Below are 25745 nucleotides of genomic sequence, written 5' to 3'. Positions count from 1 at the left end.
CCAATTTGAACATAACCTAGCCCATTTCGTCTGCATGAAATAAAATAGCCTAGTAAACATTGGAGTCAGTTTTACCTTTGAAATCCTTGGTGGCGATTCTAGTAAAAGGAAAACGGGTTAGTTTTGTGGTTTTTTGATAACTTAGGTCTCTTGAGCACTGATCAGAAATCGAGACGTTGATATCAACAAGAACAGGTTCACCACTCCCACTTGGTTGAAACTACAGTACACTGACTACACTCACTAGTTTAGTTGACGTTGACACTGACAGCTGGAAATGACAGTCTGTACACAGTACAATATGCTGCTAACAGAGTGGCAGTGGACACATATACAAACAGAAAATTATAAGTTTTTTTCACTGTTGTATTTAAAAAAAAGCTAAAATTCGTGGACCGTGGTTGTCATTCGCTAAAAATCAAGAACGTTACAAATGTTATCCTCTTACCACCAATGAAAAGTCAGCTTACTACACTTTAATCAGCTGGTAAATTAAGATCACATTCCTTGAACTTCACGCTCTTTTTTCAAAGCAGTTTAAAAGTCAGATGTGGGAAACAAGAGCAAAGTGTATAATAATAATTGTTATATTTTAGTCCCTTGTATTACATGTCGAGTAGGTGCATTATTATTTAATAAAGTAATTTATTCATTTACAAAATTTGGCGCAGCTCTTAAAAATGTCTGGCCTCAAGCAAGTAAGCAGGTAATAAATTACTTGTTGATAGCAAAGTCAAGTCAATTCAGTGGTTGATACGTCCTGCCATAAATTAAATATGCCTTCTTTATTAGTCTATGTGCTATAGCACGGCCACCTTTATCTACATAGTACCACAGACAATATAATACTTTAAGACTATATGACCCTTGTAGTGTTATAATATAGTCAATTAACGAATTCGCAGCAGTATATAGTGTACTACTTGCTAAGTGAGTAAGTATACCTACTTACACTGAGCTATAATTACTTATTGTTAGATACAAAAGTAAACCTTTAAAACTGTTTGCTTGTAGCATTGACTTTGAGTAGATCTTGTAGTAGTACCGTAGTAGTACCTGTCCTCCTATTGTAAAATCTGAATATTATGTATAGCATGTGTTTCTTGATTTAGCACTACTGTATTCTAGATTTAATTTTATAGTTTGTGCTTTATAGTTGGATTTTCGATTTTTTAGCTAGAAGCGTGGTGAAATATCTTTGAAAGTGAACCTTTTTGGCAGTACTGCGTTCCGCGTTGTGTTCATACCTGTCAAATTTTGAGGTTAAATCAAAACATGATGGCGTATATTCTTGGAATTGACAATAGTTAAACAAGTTATACAAACTACTGTATCTAAAGCTCTGAATCAGAGAGCTTTATTCAGTTTGGAGTTCGTTTTGCTCTTTAGAATATTTGTTGTCAAAGGCTTAAAGGCTAATGGGCAAGAAGGAAACAAACTGCAAGCCTATGAATCTGAATCAGCAATAATTTATATTCACGTACATAAAAATGTCTCATGACAACTCCAACTACTTCTCGATTTGACGCCGTAAATGCTGAGTTTGCTATGGAGATAAGCCGGCTTCATTTTATGATTGTGCTAAATTTGTACTTTCATTATTCTACTTGCAAATAATGATAAATGAAGTTAAACATTACTAAATTTTTTAAAGTTTAAAACAAGGAAGTTAAAAGTGTCATGCTGAAGCACTTGTCTGTATTTACACATTTTAAACAAAAACAAATGTAATTTGAATTTTGTTTGTCTTGTAACGGGGATGAAAGGCGTAGTTTCTATGAACAGTAGTGTTGCCGGTACCTACTTTATTTTTGAAAACACAATTTTTTATCACAGATCGCAGACTACAAACAGAACGGCAATTGCTCACTTGTCTTTATTGCGAGTGGTTAAACTTATTCCTTCTCCTTGTCTGGTGTCCTATAATTCTTTTTCCATCATAATAATGTTAGACCATGCCTGTTAGCATAGAATAAACACGATTAAGCCATAGAATAAAGATGTTTGTCTAAGGACAAAATCAAAGCTGTTACTATTTTAAACTAGCTTTCCTATTCTCCTGCATGTTTATCTTCTTCTTGTTACTGGAGGTTAGGTTAGAGTCGTCAGTACTTAAAGTTGCGTTTAAGATTTCTGCTAACTGCTTAACTGCTAGGCTTATTCTGCTAATGTAAAAATATTTTTGTTGTTTATCTTAAGGTACTATATCTAATATATTTTTTTCTAAACGTATTTGCAATGCATTTAAAAGTGAATTTCGAGAAAGTGATTGGCAGGCAAAATATTTACGACAGTGATAGTAAAATTTAAATTATATCGAGGTAAGAACTTTGAAGGGTTCAGTTAGGTCTAGCCTAGGCTTCGAATTAGGCCTAGTTTAGGATTCTTCTAGGTATTTGTTCGACTTAGGCACTTAAAATATTAAAAGAACACATAGTTTTCATTTGGGTTATTAGCCTATTTGTTTGAATGTATCAAGAAGTTAAAAGGTATAAAGAAGGCCTATAGCCTAACATAGGTTAGGCTTAATTTTGGGTTTATCCATATGGATTCCCAGAGAGCTAGGCCTATGCATATAAAGTAGGCCTACAAACACGGAATTATTAATTTTTCAGCGTACACAGAACTAGCTGTAGACGTAAAGTTATGAAAAAAAAAAACAATAATACCTAGGCCTACCTAAGTACGTAACTAAGGCTGGCTGATGGATCAGCTTACCAATTAATCTTGTTATCCTATTTGCGTTTTGAGTAGCCTAGGCCTATGTGGATCTCGTGCATTTTCACCAGTGTATTTTAGTAATCACTTAAGTTACTTAAGTGAGTTAGGCTACTTAAGATGGACTAGTTTTGGGTTCAAAGACCCATTATCAAATCCTTTAAAGGTTTTTGGGATAGTTCTGTCGTGTCCACCATGTAACCTGTGTCGGTTTGTCCCGTGTTAAATGTGGCCGGCCTATCGTATTAAATGTTTCGTAATTTGTGTTTTTTTAACTTAATAATAAACTTTATTCTATGTGTTGACCTGTATTTATATACTGATGAAGACTTCCGTCGGATTTTTGACCATCTTCTACACAATGTTTTAAAGGATTTCATAATGGGTCTTTGTACCCAAAACTAGTCATCCATAGACTAAAATTAAGACTGAAGACGGACCAAGGTACGTATCTATATTTGAATATCAGTCTTGGTGGCAAAGATGTTTTATTATTAAAACTTATTATTAGTACCGGTATGTTACCAACCAAAGATAAGATTTTCAGTAACTATTCAACTTAACTCCAATCTACTAACTTAATTAAACAAACAGGTTTGTACATAGACTACTGAACCTGGACAGTATCCAATCTGTAATAGGCTAGGTATATCTTTTAACCCTTAAACTTAACTGTACATTCTTTCTAATATGTTTTAGTCCCTGATTGATGCTTTTTGTGTCAATTAACTTTATAGCATTTGGATCTTTAAGCACAGTTATCTTTTGTTTTTTCAATAAATTGACAGCAGTTAATTAGCTTATATCCAACCTGATATTACTGATTTGCTTCTGCTTGTAGACAACAAATGGAAGATGGACTATGACAGTTTGCTGTACAAAAGAGAGGTGGACCCTCACAACCGTTGCTGTGGCGGTTGGCTATGGTGCATCAGAGTAAGTTCTTGTTTCAGAGAATAGTACCTGGGGACCGAGCTTTGCTCGGGAAACTTTATCACTACACTATACTCTGAGAGTATTCTTTGGTCAATGTAATTCTATCCCAAAAATAATAATTTGTGGTATATTTTTTCTTGACATCTATTTAACTTCTATTGAAATAATAATATCATAGTTTACTAAAATGATGAGATAGAAGAGTTTTTAAAAATTTGTTTGGTTCCCCTAAACGGCCCAAACTATAAAAAATTACCCAGTATTTTTCACGCTGAATTCGAAAAAGTAAGAAAATCTTCGTCACTGCAAGAACTTGGACTCGCTCCGAAACCAGAACCGAAACCTTTAATCTACCCTTAATTTTTTAAATGTAATACCTAAGTTACAATTTCCCGGAAACTCAGGACACTTTCTGAGTGAAAAAAATTACGTTTGATCCTTGTTGGTGAGTACCAAAAAGGAAACTTAGGTATAAGAATATAGGTATTTGCTATATGTTACATTTGTATAACATTGTATAACAAATTGACTTGTCCTATTTCTGTACAAACAGATCAATGGAAATAAAATATTCTTATTCTTAAACATGGTTGTATATCCAAGTTTGGTTGTCCTCGATATAATTTGCACTATTTTATTGTCACTGACAAATTATTGACTAGGCTGCCCTATAAGTTAATTGGGAGTTTATTTGATATCTAGACCTAAACTTATCTAGGCCTATGTGGATCTCGTGCATTTTCACCAGTATTTTAGAAATCACTTAAGTGAGTTAGGCTAATTAAGATGACTAGTTTTGGGTTCAAAGACCCATTATCAAATCCTTTAAAGGTTTTTGGGATAGTTCTGACCTAATATGGGATTGTGTTTGACCTAAGTTCTTGGTTCCAATCAGTAATGCCCATCCCACTTCAATGACACGAGTGCAAACCCCCTCCCATTTCATACTACCGCCCCTTTTCTACACTCTTCCCCGGTAACTTGGCCACCTGCAACCTTTCCCCTTTAAAAACAAAAGTTTCAGCAATTGACTAAGATTTAAAAAAACAAACCAGCTAGCCTAGAACTTTCTGTACAAAATTATTAATAGGATCACTCCTTTTCTCATTCAAAAATGTTGACTATGAAATAATCACATTGAACAGATGGAAAAATGGCAACACTCATTAGCCTAAAGAGGATCAAGAAGGATCTCCTCGCTCTAACTAGAAATGACGAAATACCCACAAAAAAGTGGGTAAGTGGGAGTGGGGAAAAGGGAAGTATTCTTCTCCTTGCATCCTCTTTGCGACTGTGTCGTCCATTAGGCCTACCCTGTAATGCTTCGTTAGGCCTTAAAACCAATTATTTAATTATTGTCTGTGACTCTATGTAACGCAAACAATAAACTTAGTCAATCAAAAAAGGAAGTTGGCGAGGAACTGTATTTTCAAGTGGACCTAGTTATGTAGAAATTATGTTTAGAAAAAAGCCGAATTTACAAATCAACTTTAAAACGAGAAGACTATTAGGCCTAAGCATCTTATCACATAATAATGTTATTTGTTGTTCAACATTCTAACTCAGGTTGTTTTCATTTTCCTATTGGAAATGGGTTCTAGCTTGGCCTCCTCTAGGTACAAGGCCGTGGCAAGACAAACATGACATGTGTTAAACTATTACATGTGATTACAGGACATATGCGGAGTTGTCTGTGCCATCCTGACCTGGCTGCTGATCCTTTATGCAGAGTTTGTGGTGATGAGCGTAATGCTGATACCCAGTCCATACCCGATCTACAGTTATATCAACATGCTTATCTTCCAAACACTGGCCGTTCTTGCGTTTGCTTCTCACTTACGCACCATGTTCACTGATCCGGTGAGTACTTTGCAGAGGTATAGTTAACAAGTAGAGGTTAATTTTAAACCTTTCCAAAAAGTAACAGACATTTAGCGTTGGCCGTGTAGCTGGATGCATGCCGAGTGTAGTTATGCTCTGATAATAAGATGGTGGTGATTGCATAACGTCTTTTATTTTCTGGACAACCCTCGTCATTCTAGATTGAGGTTAAAAAATGTGACCAAAATATAGACTTCAGTGTTAGTGAATAGTGATAAAAAGATGACTTACAGTAACAAAAAGACCCAACAAAATGCTACACAAAGCGAAATGAATAGGGTAACACAAACAACAACCCCTACCCCCCCTCTACCCCCTTCTATTTTCTACCCCCCCCTTCCCTTCTATTGCTCTACACAGGCAATAGTTTTAAATTTTAAATTGTATTCATGTTTATTAACTTGCATTTACTCTGTTCATTTTCTCACTCTACAGGGGTCAGTTCCCAAAGGCAACGCCACTAAAGAGATGATTCAACAGATGGGTTGCAGAGAAGGTCACGTTTTCTTCAAGTGTCCCAAGTGTTGCAGCATCAAACCTGAAAGAGCCCACCACTGCTCTGTATGCCAAAGGTACATTTCCTCACTACTAAAAGGTACATTTCCTCTCTAGTCAAAGGCATATTCCTCACAACTAAAAGGTACATTTCCTCACAAATCAAAGGTATATTTCCTCGCTACTCAATGGTACATTTCCTCACCACTCAAAGGTACTCTTCCCTACTACTAAATGTACATTTCCTCCACACAAGTCAAAGGTATATTTCCTCGCTACTCAAAGGTACATTTCCTCACAAGTCAAAGGTATATTTCTTTGCTACTCAATGGTACATTTCCTCGCTACTCAATGTTACATTTCCTCGCTAATCAAAGGTACGGTATCCTCACCACTCAAAGGTACATCTCCTCACTACTCAAAGGTACATTTCCTTATAAGAGGTTGGCAACTGTGACAGAAGTTTTAACTGATTTAAATATGTTTGTTTCAGATGTATTCGTAAGATGGATCACCACTGTCCTTGGGTTAACAACTGTGTTGGTGAAGATAATCAGAAGTATTTTGTTCTTTTTACCGTAAGTCGCTTTATGCAGTTTAAATTAGCTTATTAAAATTCGACCTTGATAGGAAAATGAAGGAGTATGCCTAACCTCAGTTAAATGAAGAACATTTAACACAATTTGTATTGTGATTTAGATTATTTCAACTGTTGGCCATACTATTGGTATTTTAGCTCTTGTCCTTGCATCATTGTTGGGACCCAGGCAAAATGACATGTTTGAATGTATTAATATATTGAAACAGTGCCTGATTCACCTCTAACCAAAAGAGAGCCGGATCGTTTTGTACAAAAACAATTTTTTTGTAGAATATTTGGCATTAATTCATCCATTTATGAAGCCTACTTACTTAAATATTACAGTAGGCCTATATTTCACTCTCCGTAATAGCATTTAATTGCATTTATATATTTAAAAATATTAGTTTTTAGTTTCGGAGTCGGTTTGGCCGAGTTTTATAATTTTGGTCTGAAATTAAAAGTACGGAAAGTAAATAAAAGAAACGTCTTATAACACTTAAAACATATATTTACGCTTATAGGCTACTGTTATTCACAAGAAGGTAAATATACAAAAAAGATGGTAAGTGGTAATCTTTTTTGTATTTACCGTCTTGTGAATAACAGTATAAGCGTAAATATGTTTTAAGTGTAATAAGACGTTTCTTTTATTTACTTTCCGTAAATTTAATAACATGTACAATGCTGATCAAGAAGTTATTTAATTAAAAGTATGCACCGATTTGCCATCAAACATTGACATTGATTTATTTATTGTATTATCCGACCAAATAATAGCCTACAAATTTGTTTTTTTTTCAAATTCTAATGAAAGATGTATTTCACCAGTTCTAATTACATTATACTATATGTTTTTTTCTAAGAACCTTCACTGAATTACCAGCAATTTGAGCTATTGGTTATTTAGATCCGACATACCTCAAGCTCCCTGCTGAATCATGAATCAACAATAATTATAATACTTTAGGACCTATCTACTCAATGATAATTCCATTTTTATTTTAGTTATTTGGTATGTCTTGGTCTTAAAATACTCCTAGTAAAAGGTTTTCATTTGAGACATTGATAGTTTGAATCAGTTAAGTTCAAGACACTTTTCTCAAACAAAATAGTATATTTCAACAATACAACTCGTATCTATGTCCAATATTTTGCTGCTGTCCTCCATGTTTCCGCCAACCTTGAGTTGAGTTTTTGAGTCTCAAATGTAATTTTTGATTAATCTTTTAAGTGTAAATAAACTCTGTATTTATCTCAATGACTTTGCTTTTTCTGATCTTAAATTTCTTTTCACCTTAATTTTGCCACCTGTTCTCCTCTAGACCAAGCTGTAAACTTAACATGGAATGTGTTCTTCTGTAAGTGCTAGAATTTTTGGTTTTGCCCAATGAAAGAAAGAAAACATTTATAATTTTTTTGCAGTTCTACATAGCATCGATATCCATCCATTCCCTGTTTCTGGTCGCCAACCAGTTCTACACATGCGTGAGACTAGAGTGGAAGGATTGTTCTTCTTACTCTCCCCCGACGACGGTGGTGCTGCTTGTGTTCCTGGTGTTTGAAGCGCTTCTGTTCGCCATCTTCACTCTGGCAATGCTCGTTACCCAGTTGCATGCTATCTGGAATGATGAGACGGTAAGACATTGATGCTAATAAATTATTCTCAAGAAGTTAAATATTTTAAAAGATGAAAAATGGTGATTAACAAGAGATTAAATTAGACAAGCCAAGATCTGAAATAAATTTGTCTATACCTTTTTTTGTGTTAAAAAAAAACACAATTTTTAAAAACACAGTGCCGCACAGTTTTAAGAACTTGTTTGTATTAAATTACTAAGTTTTGCTTGTTCTATGTCTTTTTTTTTTCTTGGTGTTCCTTTGGTTAACCAAGTTACATTCTGCCAAAAACGCGCAAGCCAATAGGTTCTTTTAACAATTTAAAAATAGACAAGAAGATTTTGATACTTATTTTTTGAGTTGAGTTGTGAATTAAATGATCAATAGGTTTTTACTTGTAGTTTATGGTTAATACAATAAACAGAAATCATAATTGAGTTGATTCTATGTTTTCATTTATCCTGTTTATTTTACTTGTAAATAATAGAGCAAGTAGAAGGTCAATTTTTCAATGTACCTTTTTTAACACTTTGTTCTGAAATGGCGACCCTACAAATGTAGGTATTTTAAGCCAAGTATGAATGGAGATGAGTGTAGGATGAGTGGCGTGATCTTGTAGTCCTGTTAGTGACTAGGGCCGGCATGTTTCTTAGACTCAGCTGTCAATTACAGTAGACTCCCTCTTATCCGGACTCCTCGGGACCGAGGCCAGACCGGATAACGGGTTTCCCGGTTAAACCGACGTCCACAAAAACTTGTTAAAACAGACCGTTTCCTGTGATATTCAACTTAAATTTAGGAGAGCATTGCATTTATTAATGTGATAACTGGACTCAAATCTTTCCCACAAGAACAGTTGTTTAAGTACCGCCCACTTCCTGCCGATCTAGTCCTGATAAACCAATGTGCTGATAAAAATAGTCCGGTTAAAGAGATGTCATTTCCGCCGAGTGTAGTCCGGTTAAACAGATGTCCGGTTAAAAGGTGTCCGGAGAAGAGAAAGTCTACTGTAACAGACCATACAGCCAATGGCAACTAATGGACCTACAGTTTATAGTGCAATCCGAACCACATTTTGCCTTGTAAATTAACAAATTGGTATAATTATCAGGATAGCACTGCGGATAGTCGTACTACTCTCTAGTGCGAAAGTTAATCCACACCAGGGCGTATCGCATCCACAGTGCATGCCTATAAATATCCTCAATTTTTATATATCCACCTACAGTCTGTTTCATGAATATAAGGGTTTTTTTCTTCTTGAAAATTTAACAAGCATAAACACATGATCACACTACGGACAAAGAAGTTCATCGTCAAAGTGTTCTGTGCACAGTCGTTAGCGCCACATACTTCTGGCCAGCGATTTTGTTGGTTTGGATTTTTCAGTACAGTTCACCCTTGTACTGTACTGTCTCACCCCTTGTTACAGCATCGATGATCGATGAGCTGGATGCCTTCCACACACAGCTATGTGGACGGGTATATGCAAGGTTAAAAAGATTCTGCTAACCTAAAAAAAGACAGTCCACCGTGTCTTGATCGCATATAGAAAAATTTGACTGTAATCTTTAGTGCTGTAATACTGTTGATCTCCTAATAATTTACTCTGTTGTGCTGTAATTATTATGATCATTCTCTGGTTGTAGGGTATAGAGCAACTCAAGAAGGAGGAGGCACGTTGGGTCCGCAAGTCTCGCTGGAAGAGTATTCAAGCTGTGTTCGGAAGGTTTTCTCTCGCTTGGTTCTCTCCTTTCACACGACCTCCGCCCAAAGTCAAGCTGGAGAGCTACTTGTATTCTGTCTAAGTGTTATCGGCTGTTTTGTATTTTCGTTGTACATTATTTTATTAGCGATTTTCTAAAATATATCTCTCAGTTCTTACAGAAGAATCTTGATTAACCGAGGTAATCTAAAGTGAGGTTATCTCGGATAACCAAAACCTCTGTTTGAAACGGATATTTACAAAGACATTAGGGAGTATTGATTTAAACACCAAAAAATAATTTAACTGCTGTTAAATTAACGGTTAAGGATGTAATATGCACAATGGCAACTTTTTAAGCGGTTTCCGTTAGGGTAGCAGGCTGGTCTGAATAAGAAAGAGTCTTGCACGAATAAAAAAAATCCAATATACATAACATGTACATTTCACTGTCAATGACAGCATTTTCAATTTAAGAAAGGTATAGGCTGGAGTTAAATTCGTCTTTAGGCCTGATAGGTAATAACTGTACTATTATCACGTTAAGTGCACAGGGCGAGAGTTCTCACCTGCGGGACTGTCACGGGGCAGGAAATGTCGTCATCCTACCATGCTTCAGTGTGAGCTCAGACTCGCATGGGGAACGTTGTGTCCGATTGCTGCTTATTGTGCCAGTTTTGTACTTCAATCCAGTATAACTCGTTTTCACTCAGATCTGACTATTTTATGCGTGGAGGGGGCTGTTCCAAATTTAGTGTAGTGTAGCCAGTGTGGGGTTTTTGCTTGTATTTAGTGAAATGGAATAGATAGAATAATGATAATAATTACTGTAGGGAAGCATTTTGAATGGAACCTAGCCTTAAAATTGTCCTTGAAAATTGACACCTTTTTTGCGATTTATTTTAATGGTATCAGGGTTTTTTGGCCTTGCATTTTCCCTCCTTTTGGCAATACTGAGCAGGTTTGCAGTTTTGTTTAGTGCTGCTATCTGTTGGGTTCTTGTAAAACTATGTCCAAAACGACTGGAACACAGTATATGTCTCTTATTTGAATGAAACTAAATTTCAATGTTTTCGCACACTCAACTACGCAGCGCATTAGCTTTTACCGCCACCGGTCGCAGCCGGGCATTGTGTAACCGCACTAAACGTGTAAATGGATCGGTTCGAAACAAACAAAAGAACTTACTATTTACAATTGATAACATTGCTTAACCCCTAAAATTTCAAAAAGTGGAAAAAGTGCTTTGTTTTTTTCTCCAAACTGCGCAGACGTAACATAAGTACGTCAGCTGACTTTTTGTTTTCTTGGTATTCTGCATATACCAGTGGCTTCTGACTAGCGCTTTATCCATTAATGTAACTCACTATTTTGTGTAGGTCAATTTTCAATTGCTTAATTGGAAATTTCAGACTGTTGGTTATCATTCAACCAATCGCCCACATTGTTTCACTCCAATGAACTCAGAAAACCTTAACGTCATAGGTTAGTAAGTCACTAGACTTACTCGACTCATAACGACAGTATTAAATTGGGGCAGCCACAGGTTGAATCTGACTCAACATGCAACTCAAGTAGCGAGTTAGCAGTCCGATCACCGAATCCAACAGTAATGCTTCCATATTTACATGAAGCTAATATAATTTACACATCCAGTGAATACTCATACTCAGTGAACTGAACACGGAACTTCGATTAGTAGAACCTCAGTTAATCAGGATTCTTTTGTACCATTTGTGTTAAAAATTACGTTTATTGTGTTGTGAACTATGTTTATACATTTTACGTGTCAAAATGTGTTTGCGTGATTGAACACTGAAAAATTATTTCACACCCAGTTGAAATATTTTATATTTTATATATATTTTTAAAATGACATTAGATAGAAAATGTAGGTTTTAATAGATATACAACTATTGTGGAATGTACGCCTTTTATTGTATTAATTTTAGCGTAGCTTTTACATTATGGAATTATTTCTGTATGAGTTCCTGTAGCTGTAAAACATGACTTAAGAAATACTTTTATATTGAGAAGCTAAGCGGTTTTGATAAAAGTGTGTTTACTATCGAATATCAACGTGATTTAGGATTAAGTTATTATTTTTATAATTAATTAATGTATTTGCAAATAAGTATTTTTTAAGTATTAAAATACTTTTAAAAATCATTTAGGTTTTATATTTTAGTGATTATTAGGGCAACGTGCCTGTTTGGTAAATTTAATTTGATTTATTGTCTAATGAATTTAACACATTTATTTTTCCAAAATGTAATCATCACAGATTATTATTAATGAATGTGGAAATGGCAAAATTATAATGAAATTATTAAAAATACTGATCAATTTTATAATAATTAAAAACTATAGATTGTATTCTATTTTTACATTAGTTTACGGGTTTAAATGAATTGTTGCTTTTTAAAAATCTGAACATGGCATATATTTGTCCCTCAAAAAAGCTACAAAGCTACAGGGTAAGAAAGGGCCATGTGGCCCTAACTTTGACTGTGTAAACAAATGATTTTTTATTTCATTTTCATTTCATTACATTTCAAAGCTCAATTAGGACAATGATTAAAAGGCACATGAATTTTTAAATGTGATTTATCTAAAAATTTACCATTTATTAATGAACAAAAATTACCATAAATTCTTGCTGTATTAGAAAAATAGAATTTATAACTGAACTGATTAAAATTATTTAACTATTTTTGTTTTCAAAATATATTATTTGTTAAATATTGTTTTAAGAGACATAGTATTATGACTAGCTGCAATCAAAGTAAAACAACCGTGAGACAATATAGTATTTTTTAGTGTTATCTGAAGTTTTATATATTTATTGTTTGTTTTTCATGTTAAGGTTTTTGTGATTCATCTTTAAATAAACCGGATCATAGCTTAAGTCTTGCATATTTATTGTTTTTTTCATGTTAATGCCTTATTTGCTAATACTGATGACACTAGGGGGGGGGGGGGTTATACTGTGATCTCTAGGATCTATTGTGTTCCCCAAACTAGTCTCCAGACTTTAACTAGAGAACCCCCTCCAATCCTAACTCCATAATGAAGTTCAGTGTCAGGTAGGGTTCTACTGCAGAAAATCTCCAACTGCTACTTGGTGCATTCCCAAGCTCTTGGCTCTCTTTCGCACAAATCCATCACATTAAGCCAATAGTCTGGGTGTTTCTTCCCCTGGTTGGTAATCGGCAGTCACTTTCCTGAACATGTTCATTTTTTCTCAGATGACCTCCTGAGCCTGCAATGTCGAGTAATAAAAGCTGTTAACATTCTCAAAACAGTTCTTATTCAGGTGTGGGATAATCTCTTGTGTCCCCCTATTCCTTTTCAATGCGCCGGTTTGTCCTGCGCTGCTGATGTTTCCTTTTATCCACTTTCTTCTTGGCTTCATCAGGTTCCATGCCCTTCTAAGAAGGGTAGGTATTGGCAGGTTCCTGCCCCTTTTCTACGAGGATTGTTCTTTCCACCAGGTTCTCCTAGTTTCGGGTAGTTCTTCAAAGGTCGGGGCAATTCACCTCCCCTTCCATGACTTGCGGTAATAGCCCGCGTTCCCACGAGAAGCAAAGGGATCTGAAGTCGACCTGGGGCCATATTTTTGAAATGGTTGACAGTTGAGTCAATCGTCAGCACTCAACTCAACCAACAACATGATTTGGTATTTTTGAAACCCAACAGTTGGGAAGCGAGTTGGGGATCACTAGTTGAGAGACTCGTGGTGGAAATGTAGAGCATACGACCGTCAAAAATTCAGATGACGTCATTTTGAACCAATCACAATGCAGAGTTCTTGCGGACTTCGATTTAACCTCTTCTTACTCTAAAATCTGGCAGCTAATCTCAATCTGCCATATTTCGAGACACTGAGGTAAACTGTCAACTCCGTTCTTGAGAGATTGAGATTGAGGTTATGTCTTGCTTAATCTTAGTGATTGCAAAGTACCTTAACTTAAGTAATTAACTAAAGTAAACTAAATAAAGTAATAAACTTAAGTATAAAAAATAAAATTTACTATGGATGTTTGTTTTAGGGTGTAGCTAATTATAAGTTTAGGCATAGGCTGCACTTTACTTTAGGTCCTACACTCATCCTAAATACATTATTATTTGCTTTCTTCGTCTCTATTTCGGAACACATCACCTTATTTTAGTTTCCTTCATCAGTTTGTTTTATGTTATTTTTTATTGTTTTTTATTTAGGTTAAAGCGGCTATTTGCCATTGCACTGAAAGCATATCGTAACTTAAATTAATTTGATCCCTTTATTAGGCGAATGGTATTCAAACAAACTATGATATTGTTTCTCTCTACCACAATCCTTAATACCTTAAATCATAGGTCTAATAACAATAATCTAATATATAAAATTCTCGTGTCACAGTGTTTGTCTGCAAACTCCTCCGGAACGACTTCACCGATCGTTATAAAATTTGGTGTGTAAATTCTGTAGGTATGCGAATCAGACGTAAACTATTTCCCGTTTGGAAATTCTTAAAAGGGCTCCGCCCCAGTGGCTCTGGAGTTTCCCATGTTAACCTTATGAGAAATGGAATTAATGAATCTTAACAGCTGTTTCAATTAAACAAGTTGGTTCTGTTCTATGATGTTCAATAGCATTAAAGTTACAAGGATTACCAACAGGGTGCAGCACTATTATTTCTTTTACATTTATGACAACAGCTAATTTGCAACCAAAAGGTGAGTGAGCGTAGCGAACGAACTTCAACCTGGAGGCAAGTGAGCGTAGCGAACGAGCTAACCTGAAGGCAAGTGAGCGCAGCGAACGAGCTCCAACCTAAAGGTGAGTGAGCGTAGCGAACGAGCTCCAACCCAAAGGTGAGTGAGCGTAGCGAACGAACTTCAACCAGGACGTGATTGAGCGATGCGAACGAGATCATCTTGAAAATTAAACGTAACGGTACTTTCTTTCCATCGGTCTGTCTTAGGGGAAACCTATAACTTAGGCGATACGAAGTTCGCCGGGTCAGCTAGTTATCTTATAATAAGTTCAATTAGTATGCCTAGTCTATTTCAAACATTCCAACAAGAATAAAACCCTTGATTAAATAGTCTAGTATTGACACAGTAAATAAAATTAAAATGCGATTATTCTACAGAAAACAATCGCATAATTGGGTGCTAATACATTGACAACAAATACATAACCTCTAAATCGCAATTAGTAAATTAAAGCAATAACAAAACAATATGGCGTCGTCTCAAAAAGAGTAATTTTTTGCCGAAAGAGAGGAAGAAGAAAGTGCAGTCAACCTCCACTCAACAGCTCGATAGGTGTTGAGTAGTTTTGGTTGTATAAGTCCGTCAACCGTTTCAAAAATACGAAACGATTGGAAATAGAATGACTCGACACTCAACTCAACAGTCAACCATTTCAAAAATAGGGCCCCTGGACAGAGCCCCGCATGCCCAGGCAACCCTGCTTACTGCAGGAGGGCGTCTGGTATCCTGAAGAAGGTAACATTCAGACACCATACAAAATATGGCTGGTACCATCTACCCTTCAGCACGGCCCACCTTGGGTTGGCCTGTAACAGAAGAAGGAAAGGGAGAAGAAGAGAGTAGAGACAGAAAGATGAAGACAGTTGGTCCATGCTTGGGAAAAGAAAAACATGGAGTAAAAAGATAGACCCTGCTCAGTTGAAGAGTAGGGAGTCAGGGAGGCTGTTTGCAATGGCTAGCCACTGGGCGATGGGATCATCAACCCCTACGCCAAATGTCTTATATGTAATTCAATAATATGTAAAGCTTTAAATAAATCAGATCATAATATGAGAACTTAACCACTGTCAATATCGATATTCTCTCCTATATTGAGTTTTAGGCTCGACATTTTGGTGATCATGCTTCTAATCCCATAAATATTTAGTGTGTAAATAAACCAATTGGGCCATCCCTTGGATACTGGTGACTGGTGTATAGATTCTTTTTAGCGAATTTCCCGTATAGGGAATAATTTGGTGAGTCGGTGGCTCAGTTGGTAGCGTCGCGGACTTCGGGCCCAAGGCAGTAGTGTCGTGGGTTCGGATCCTGGTCACTGCCACTAACTTTTATCAGTACAGTTCACCTTTGTACTGTACCGGCTCACCCCTTGCTTTGCTGGATACGTTCCACGCACAGATCTGTAGTCTATGTGGATGGGCAAATGCAAGGTTAAAAGAGGCCGCCAACCTCTTAAAAAAAAAAAAAAATTTTGCAAATTTCCCATATAGGGAATAAGCTATTACCGTAGTACTCATGGTAAGACCTGGACGCGGGACCGATTTTTTTTTTCGTTTTGAGGTCCCTAGAGGCCAAAAACACCATCCGTTCAAATTCATATACAGTAGAACCTCTTTAATCCGAACTAATTGGGACCAGGGGTAGTTCGGACTAATGAATAGTTCGGATTACAGAGCATATTGTTGTTTTGTTTTTACATAAAATTAGCTAAAACATGGCTAAAATTGATCAACATTATTTTGGTAAAGTGAAAAAATGTTTTATAAAGTAAAATACAGTGTTTTTTTAATACAGTAGTAAACATGGTGAGAATAAACAGTACTGTAAATTAAATAAAGTATACAATAAAGAACTGCTGTACTGTGTATAGAGTACAGCAATGAGGGGTTCGGATTAGTGGATGTTCGGCTTACAGGGGTTTGGATTAAAGAGGTTCTACTGTATATATATATATATATATATATATATATATATATATATATATGTGTCCGTCAGCACGATAACTCGAGCAAAAATGATCCGATTTTGATGAAATTTGGTACAAACGTGTAAGCCTACGTTTATTCGAACGAGTTCGCGAACCAGCATGATCGGACCATGGGAACGGGGGTTTATGGGGTAAAAATGGGTTTTTCCAATTTTTGACCCAAAAAACATAAAATTTTGCAATTTCTTCCCGAACTATTTTGTAGAGCTTCAACAAACAAATGATTTAGTATATTTAAGCGTTATAATGCGCCTAATGGTTACGGAGAAATTGTTAATTTAAAATTCCCATGTTATTCTTATGGAGAATAAGTAAACTGTTGTAGTTTGCTTGTTTATTAACATATTTTGCCCAAATTTGGAAAATGTTTTAATTTCTTACTAACTATTAACATTTTACATAAAACAACACTTTTACCCTCCCTGTTGCAGCAAACCTAAGTATGTGTTAAACTGATTCTATTTAAACAGGAATAAATGTGATATTTTTAAGGAGACATTTTAGTGTAAATCCAATCAGGCAAATGGAAATTCGCTTAGTCTGCAGGTTTGCTGCGGCGGGGGTATTTTTTTTCTTTTTTTTTCAGAAACTGCAACAATTAATGGTGGAGAATTGATGAACTTGTTTCAAATTAGGGTACCGGTACATCCAAACAGCGCCATGAAGGAAAAATGTTGCCTCCATTTAGTCTGTCAAGGGCTGCATTGCTGCTCTTATTTCAACAAACGGAGATTATCACTGAAAACCGCATTCACACTGGAGTTAATAACAAAATGTTTATAATGTTTTTGATAAAACAAAATATCACACATTCTGTTGTAATTTTTGCTGTGGCTTAAGCTTTAAGTTTGCAAACAGATTTGGTATGGTTATATCATAGACTAAGGGAGTATGTTTTATCAATGGTTATATCAGACTTTAAAAATTTACTATTGGATTTTTTTACTGAAGGAGATTTCCCATCTTTATGGACCAGCTGTCACAAATTTTGTAGAAAGAACATAATTCTGTAAGCCAGTCACAGATTGTGCTAGAGTCTATTCTTTTCTACCTTTTTTTGTTTCCGAGATGAGATAATTGACACTAAATAAATTATGGTTTAGCGTACAGTAAGTCATCAGCTTGACTTGGTTAAAAAGTCTGCATATACGATAAAAATCAGTAATTAAATGTACCTTAGGAGATACTGCACTCAAGTACAAAATACACATTTATTTACAAACTATCTTCAGCTAATTCAGAATGGGTGATAAAACTGTTGAAGTAGTTTGTTCAGTCTATGACTCTAATATTAACAACTCTTGTCACTCCCAGGCGCAGCCGATGCTGGTAGCAGTAAATGAGTGCAATGTGCTTGTCATTTGATGGGAAACATCACATAACAGAAACTAGAAACCTTAATCTTCCAAGACTAGTTGCCTTGTAAAACCTAACATGTTCATCTTAGTATCTGATCATTGAGTAATCCAATCTATAACATAAAATACTTAAGTGCTCAAGTGAAATATTTGATTTTGAGTTGAGATAATGCTTTTATCTTCTATTCAACATGACTAGTGTACCTGTTGCTCAAAATCGAGCAATTGTCAAATACCGGTACTATACAGATGTTATTTTAAAACTACAGTAATAACAGTCATAATGTTTGATGAGTTTAAAAGACCCAAATAAATGCTTATGTAACTAATTGAAATACTCGCGGTATTTAATAGCACTTTGAAATAATAAATAAACGCTTCTTGTAAAAATATTTTAGCATTTTTGGACCAGTCCTTATTTTTTTGTGTATTCTACAAATGTTTCCCGACTTAAAGCTGTTACCAGTAAACATTTCTTGCATGTATTTATTTAATCTGACTTTAGGTAGGTTTACTTTATCACTGTGACAACATGATGTGTTTCATGGTTTTTTTTTACTTCCAAAGTAAGTTGCTTAGCATAACTGGCAAAAATGATTCATCTCTCCAAGTGATTGTGTACCTGGATTCCTTACTGTGAAGGGCCTCTATTCTACTCTTCTCATAAGTATAAGATTTCCTATTAATTGTCTCCTCCTCCTGTTTTCAATATTTCTCCTTTAAATTCAAGAAATTTTTTGTTCTTCCAACAAAACAGATTAACTGTTTCGGTTAATTTATAACCTCCTAAATATTACAAACATCAATATTTACTCCCAAAAAAGATGGTGAGTTTATTTTTATATAGGCCAACAGCTTTTTTTGTTTTTTAAATTTGTTTTCAATGTAATTCTTATGGGGAAAATTCAACCTTTGAGAGGGTCTCGTGCTGTTAAGGGTAAGAGATTTTAAATTCTAAAACCTTTATGCAAACTACAAATTGAAACAAATCATTTGACACCTCAAACGTTAAAATCGGTCCAGAAATAACGGAGGAGTTTTTGCTGTTAAGGGTAAGGGATTTTAAATTCTAAAACCTTTATGCAAAACTACAAATTGAGACAAATCATTTGACACCTTGAACGTTAAAATCGTCCAGAAATAACGGAGGAGTTTTGTTCACAAAAAACAGCCCTCACGTATTAATATAAAAGACTAGTGTCCCTGTTGCTCGAAATCGAGCAATTGCTAAGTATTACAGGCGTTATTTTAAAACGAATAACAGTCATATTTTTTACGGTTGATTCTTTATAAGATGTGCCAAAAAGTTAATGTTGAAAAAAACATCTGACATTGCCATGAAACTTGTGAAAAAATAACATACTTAGACCTAAGTCAATTGAATGTACATTGTTAAGTCTATATGCAAAAAATGCACACAAATTACACAAGCAAACAAATTTAGACTCTTACACTATGTTTAATCTATGAAAGTCAGAGCTTTTTGATGGTTCGAAACTGGGCCCAGACCCAGATGTTCCTGATCATTGGGCTTTAAATAAATAATGATATTGACTGATGAACCAGCTAACCTTAAATAGTACGAAGTAACAAGCAAGCTACATAGATCTCACACCATTCTACACTCATCCTTTACTCATATGGGTGAAAATTGCATCACTTTTCAACTAGTTTCAAATGTCAACGATACGAGTTATACACAGTTTAACTACACCCTAAGTTAGTCTACAATATAAACCGTAGCCATCAAACCTCGTAATAGCCCATGTAGCACAGATGGTTGGGCCAACGTTGGTAAATTGTGGAGCCACACAGTTGGCCAACGGTAGAAATGTCACCTCTTTAAACTGTTTTCCAGCCAACCATTGTCCAACCGTTTTATTTCACACAAAATAATAAAGATTTAGTACGAAAAGCATAATTATTAGTTAAGTAAATTGATTAAATAGTTCATAAAAACAAATTTTGAAAAAAAACTAGAACAAAATTTTTTGGCCCAGAGGGGTCTCGAACCCGGGTCCTTCGACTTGTGAGCCTCTTACTTTACCACTGAGCTATCTGTGATTGTTGATATGGAGAGTTTTCAAGTGGTGAAAGAGTAGCCGACAGTTGCAATGGTCGCAATACTTCAAACATTTTTGATACTACACAGTATAATATGATTCTGTTAAGGCATCATAAGTAGTTATTTTTTTTTGGAGTTAGAGAGGATACTGGTATTTGAATATAGATTAATTAATTACTGTTAGATTATTAATGCTATCATAATTGCCTGTTATATGATTAATTACTCTTTCCCCTTAAATTGTTGCAAATAAGTTAAAGAATATTAATTTAAAAAATATTTGCATTATTATAATTATTAAAATTCATTGTTGTAGCCCCGGAACTGTAATATATAAAATATCTGGTTTTACAATACCTTTATCAGTTCCAAAAACTTTTGCAAACTTTTGGAACTGATAAAGGTATTGTAATACCAGATATTTTATTTATAATTATGTTGTGAAAGCTAGACCCAGAGAATGAAAGTCGTGTAAACTCAACTATGGACCATCGTTGGTCCAACAAAAGTATCTTTTGTTGGTCCAACGGAGTGAAAAACGGTTGGACAACGGTTGGCTTGATGTATGATACCCAGCAATGCATATTAATGTATTTCATTAACAATGAACCAATGTTGGTCCACAGTTGTAAATATTGGTTGGCCCAACTACGAGATATACAGTTGGACAACGGTTGGTTGGTTGTGGAAGCTCCAACCAACCATCGACCAACTGTCCCACAGTTGGCCAACGTTGGCCCAACCATCTGTGCTACATGGGAGACTACAAAGGCCAGACAGACGTGTCGATTACTCAGTTATGTCTTCACTACGCTGTTGAATGGTTATGTCCCAGTAACAACAGGGTCCATGCCGGACTATTGATTAATAGAGCTGACCGGTTTATCTAATTATTCAGGTGATTCTAGGATGGTTCCCACCGTAGGGCTGGGTCGTTCACCTGATAACGGTCCAGGATTTATCCTGCATGGACGAGTACTGATGTCGGCGAGATTACGATCTCGGGGCGGCTTGGGATAAGTCACTGAGTTATTTTGGGAATAGTTTCTTGCTGGGGTACGCGAGGACGTTCATATCTCTTATTTCGAAGAGATCCCTCCCGATCTATTTTTTGTGTTGCAGTACCCTCCCTAAGAAGTTATCATTAAAACCCAGAAGCGTATCAACTATCAAAGAATTAAAAATAAATGTTTAATTTCACTTTCATTTAACTATACCGATGCTCTGACAAACCCTGTGAACTCTCACTACAGTACATAGTAAATCATGAATCCGTAAGAATATAATTAACGCTCACATTAATGAGCGGTTTTTAGTTGGAACTGATATTTTTCAGTCGTAAATGTTAAATTATGTTTCTACAGCCAAAGGTACGTAGATATTAGTCGATATAAACGACCGTTAAATACTCCGGTAAAAGTTAACTCCCCGTAAACAAATCTCTGTAAACAGTTACTCTTAGGGTAAAATCTCTTAACATCTTCCTTTGACGGCACAATAATTAAGAAAATAATGTAGTTAATCTAAGTAACCTTCCGGTTATCCATTCGTCCAAGAGTTACCCCGGGTTCAAGGCTGTTTAGGTAGGCGGGTTTGCTGTGTTTGTTTGGCAAGACAGCCCAGTTTGTTCGTCAGTTTGCCAGGACGTCCACGCAACCTGAAACAATAGTTGCGTCGTCTCAGTGAAAGTGAGAGGTTAGGGCAGCCCAGGCGTAGACCAGTTTTTGTGATGGTAGCGTCAGTCGCCGTCAAGGTAAGTGCAGTCATTCCTCTCGGTCTAGGTTATGTCAGGCACGTGGTCACTGGTCAATGGCGGCTGTTTAGATCAAACCAAAACAGTATAGCAAATACTGTCATCTGGACTGAACAGTTATTTGGGCTTGTAGATTGCGAATACGCAAAAAACTAAAATGTTATGTTTTGTTAACATTGAGTTGTGTCTGTGTTTTGTTCTTTTCCTCTTTGTTGAGTTCTGAGTTCATAAGAAAAGTAAATTTTTACATCGTTAATTATTCAAATCGTGGCAAAGTTTAATATTGTATTAAAGGTGAAAATCCGTCCACTTTCACGAACTCCTTTAAATGAGGGTGGTGCTGAGGTTGGTTAAGTTAAGACATGACATTTTTGTAATTTGAAAGGGAAGTAATACTTTTGTAAATTATAAAAGTGAATTAAGTATCCCAACATATCCTTACAATAATAATGACTTAGACTGGGAATTGACCTAAGTAATAATTTTTCCCAAGGGGCAAGGCCCGCAGATTGTACTTTTTGATGCTCTAAAGCTTATTTTATTGCGAGAACGTTAAACCATGATTTTTTGATCAAATTAGTTTGCATTTAATGTTACATTTACACTAAGGAATATTTCAATTAAAAATGTTATTCTCGGATGAAAATTAATAGAAACTTTAGTGATATTTAAACCAATCATGTAAAGTTAGATGAGACTGTAATTTAATAATTTATTGGTTCAAAATTAATTTGTTTGATAGTTTGTTTACCATCCTATTAGGTAGTGTCATTGAGTAGTGGTTATGGCATTGATGGTCTTAGAATGTATAAATCACAAGCACAAAGCTCTACTCACGATGCAATTACATTTCCTAATTACAAACATTTTTCTTGATACAGCAGGTAACAATTTGATTTATTGCAACAGCTTTATGAAGAAATATAGCCCACACATTGTAATCAATTTAAGATTTCATAGATGAAACATTATCTGAATCTCTCTGGACACCGACAAAAATATCCCTTTATGCCACCACGTCTTCCTGATGACTCTTCTGTACAGATGTTGGCAGCCGTGGTTCTGTGCTGTGTGATGACCGCTGTCCTGGGACGACCCTATGATCCTGATGATCCAAACCTACAGTCAGTTCTGCCCAGCAAGGACACCGCCTTCGAGGCCTTCTACCCTCGCGAGGCTTACGGCGTTGAGAACGGCAATTCTCGTCCCAGGTGAGGTAACCTGTTGGAAACAATTTTAGATGTAAGCACATTTAATTTGGATGTCCTCCTCTAATAGCGACGAGACAAAAGTGGCAACGCCGCAATTCTGGCCTGTCGAAACAGCTGTTGCAACTTGACAATGGAACCTCTGTGCAACGTTTATGTTTACGTTTGTTATTAATGTTATTGTGGTTATTACTAAAGCAACAGACCGGCCGTTGCGACAGTGCCATACAATAGTAGATGACCTTTTAATAGAGGAGGCTATGGTGGTTGCCGAAGGTTCTACCCACAATGCAATTCCACGTGGGATACTTCTTGAAAATTGTTAATAAAGGCTGGCAACAAATTTAACATTGGGTGAAATCGAGTCCTATACATAGTCTAAGTTTAAACCTAACCTAAAAATGGTTTAGTTTAGTTGTTAACCCCTTAACTACGACCCCTGTTGCAGCCACGGCCATGCTTCTTTCTACCAACACCGGCATCCCGCTCTGGTGGACACCAACAACAGTCCGGCCTACGGGTTCAGGTTCGACGGTAAACGACGCTTCAACTTTGACGATGAGGAGGACTAAGCGACAATAAACGCTTCAAACCCGGCCTGGCTTGTTTATTTACCTTGGGGTTCTAGATTACGTTATGTTTCTTTAATGTTAACGATTAGTGAACAATGTGGAGATCATGGACACCAAAGAATTTCATTTGAATTAATTTTAATCTTTTGTAGTTATTCAATTGATACATATACTGTATTAAATGTTAATCTGTTACTCAGACCTTAGTTGCAGGAAGCACCTAGGTCATAGAGTATGTAATTTTAAACATATTTATGAGATGGAAGACGAAAATAACCAGGCACAACAACACACATCCTATGTCAATAGGTACTTTACAGCATATAAGTTTAATCTTTGACTTTTGGATGTTAACCTACTTCTATCAATATAGGTTTTATCCTACAATCTGCCTAATATACCTGCAAATAAGCATATGTTAAAAATATGAGAGGTTTTAAATCATTATTACACTCAAGTAGGTGTTTTGAGTAAACATTACAATATATTCGTGGATAAAATGTCTTGAAGCTTCCTAACACCACAACACCTATTCAATCTAAAGCTGTTCGCGGCTCAATAGCGGGTCTGAGGTCGGATATTGGAGGGCAAATAAAAACAAGAAAAGAGCATTACCATAGCCCTAGTCATCCTTGGTAGGAGGGGGTGGCAGGGGGGGGGGTCAAAGAGTTGCCGCGATGTTAAGCTGACTCATCTCAGATCTGATAACGTTTCTTGTGGTCCAGACTTCATCACCTCAACCACTGGACAACAGGTCTTCACCACGGAAGCGGCGAGAGTATTCTTCCAATGAAACTTGTCATGATTAAGAACTTCTGAAATAAAAGAACTTGCAGAATTAAATTGGCTGAAACGATCATTCATAATATTAAGAAAGGGTCAGAAAAGGATGTTATATTGTTATATTAAAAAATCCTAGACCTCGAATTGAATAACGTTTTAGCTTTGACTATTAATACAACAACTGTATCCAATAGTCAATGGTTTTAGGCTGGAAGGGGAGAAGCATACAGATCTAGTGGCAGATGTGTACAGATTAAAATAGATGCGTTAATTTACCGGCCTAAATGATCAGTTGTTTGACAAGTGTCATAATTCTGAACATGCTCTACTTGTTAATGAAACACAGATGTTTATGTGTTGTTAAAAAAAGTGAAATGTTTCACTGACTGTTTTAGCGAATTTCCCTATAGGGAAGTAGCTATTACCGTAGGTCTCATGGTAAGACTTAGGCCCGGGACCGATTTACTTTTTCATTTTAATGTCCCCAGAGGCCAAAAACACCATTCGTTCAAATTTTTATATATGTATATATATATATATAGATATAGATATATATATATATATATAGATTTATATATATATATGTGTCCGTGAACACGATAACTTGAGTAATTTTTATCCGATTTTGATGAAATTTGGTTTGAAGGTGTAAGGCGGGATAAACTTGAATGAGTTCGCGATCCAGCATGATCGGACCATGGTAACAGGGTTTTATGGGGGGTTTTATGGGGTAAAAATAGGGTTTTCTCACTTTTTACCCTCAAAACACAAAATTTCTTAATTTTTCTCTAAACCTTCTTAAAGAGCTTAAAAAAACAAACAATTCAGTATATCAAAGTGTTTTTGTACGGTTATTGGTTACGGAGAAAACTAAAAAAATGGTAAATTTAAAATTCCCATGTTATTCTTATGGAGAATATTGTAAAATGTTGTAGTTTGCTTGTTTATGGATATATTTTGATCAAACTTGGCAAATTTATTTATTTTATAGTAAGCTATCAATATTTTACTAAAAACACTACTTTATTAGTTTCCTTGTAGCAGCAAACCTAGGTACTCGTTAAACCTAATGTTATTTAAATAGATCAATTGAAAATCAATTCGGCCAAATGGAAATTCGCTTAGACGGCAGGTTTGCTGCGGCGGGGTTTTTTTTTTGTAATTCGTAACAATGATACACTGTGGTCAAAACGTTATCTTCTAAACGCTATACGTTAGATTTGGTTTAGGTTTAGGTTTTACCACCTTCTTTGAAAATATTGTGTAGCACTCCTTGGATCGGCGTTAGAAAATAACACTTTTCATGAAAACAAAAAGTTAAAA

The 25745-nt window shown here is 35.7% G+C and overlaps 3 protein-coding genes across 4 annotated transcripts in view; 2 read left to right on the top strand and 1 right to left on the bottom strand.

Annotated features, from left to right (window-relative positions):
* Nucleotides 1-257, bottom strand: part of LOC128994159 (ecotropic viral integration site 5 ortholog-like) — a 130825-nt gene extending 130568 nt beyond the window's left edge. The window contains exon 1 of the mRNA XM_054418485.1: nt 76-257. The gene's annotated coding sequence lies outside the window, so the exon portion shown is untranslated. The remainder of the gene's footprint in view (nt 1-75) is intronic.
* Nucleotides 258-2212: 1955 nt separating this feature from the next.
* LOC128995407 (palmitoyltransferase ZDHHC3-like) lies at nt 2213-12843 on the top strand. 2 transcript variants are annotated; one of them, XM_054420416.1, is made up of 7 exons: nt 2213-2321; nt 3560-3654; nt 5329-5514; nt 5971-6107; nt 6524-6608; nt 8036-8248; nt 9880-12843. In XM_054420416.1, the coding sequence occupies exons 2-7, from the start codon at nt 3574-3576 to the stop codon at nt 10036-10038; spliced, it is 861 nt and encodes a 286-aa protein (XP_054276391.1). In that variant the 5' UTR covers nt 2213-2321; nt 3560-3573; the 3' UTR covers nt 10039-12843. The 2 variants fall into 2 exon arrangements, with proteins under 2 accessions (XP_054276391.1, XP_054276392.1); XM_054420417.1 differs by lacking the exon at nt 2213-2321 and adding an exon at nt 3145-3162.
* Nucleotides 12844-21728: 8885 nt separating this feature from the next.
* On the top strand, nt 21729-23658 carry LOC128995974 (uncharacterized). The gene is made up of 3 exons (XM_054421069.1): nt 21729-21859; nt 22904-23070; nt 23516-23658. The coding sequence occupies exons 1-3, from the start codon at nt 21836-21838 to the stop codon at nt 23637-23639; spliced, it is 315 nt and encodes a 104-aa protein (XP_054277044.1). The 5' UTR covers nt 21729-21835; the 3' UTR covers nt 23640-23658.
* The last annotated feature ends 2087 nt before the right edge of the window (nt 23659-25745 follow it).

The sequence above is a fragment of the Macrosteles quadrilineatus genome, unplaced genomic scaffold (assembly GCF_028750875.1).
Source record: "Macrosteles quadrilineatus isolate MER2022 unplaced genomic scaffold, UCM_ALF_1.0 Scaffold_5__1_contigs__length_97177068, whole genome shotgun sequence".
NCBI classification, from domain to species: Eukaryota; Metazoa; Arthropoda; class Insecta; order Hemiptera; family Cicadellidae; genus Macrosteles; species Macrosteles quadrilineatus.
The sequence above is the reverse complement of the archived record's forward strand: the minus strand, read 5'-3'. Positions and strand labels throughout refer to the sequence as shown.

Bases quoted from the DNA above. Each gene is read 5' to 3' on its own strand.
- LOC128995407 (XM_054420416.1), top strand. From the start codon at position 3,574: ATGGACTATGACAGTTTGCTGTACAAAAGAGAGGTGGACCCTCACAAC. The intron at 3,655-5,328 runs GTAAGTTCTTGT...ATGTGATTACAG, and splicing joins GTTGGCTATGGTGCATCAGA to GACATATGCGGAGTTGTCTG. The intron at 8,249-9,879 runs GTAAGACATTGA...CTCTGGTTGTAG, and splicing joins CTATCTGGAATGATGAGACG to GGTATAGAGCAACTCAAGAA.
- LOC128995974 (XM_054421069.1), top strand. From the start codon at position 21,836: ATGGTAGCGTCAGTCGCCGTCAAG. The intron at 21,860-22,903 runs GTAAGTGCAGTC...TCTTCTGTACAG, and splicing joins TAGCGTCAGTCGCCGTCAAG to ATGTTGGCAGCCGTGGTTCT. The intron at 23,071-23,515 runs GTGAGGTAACCT...CCCCTGTTGCAG, and splicing joins AACGGCAATTCTCGTCCCAG to CCACGGCCATGCTTCTTTCT.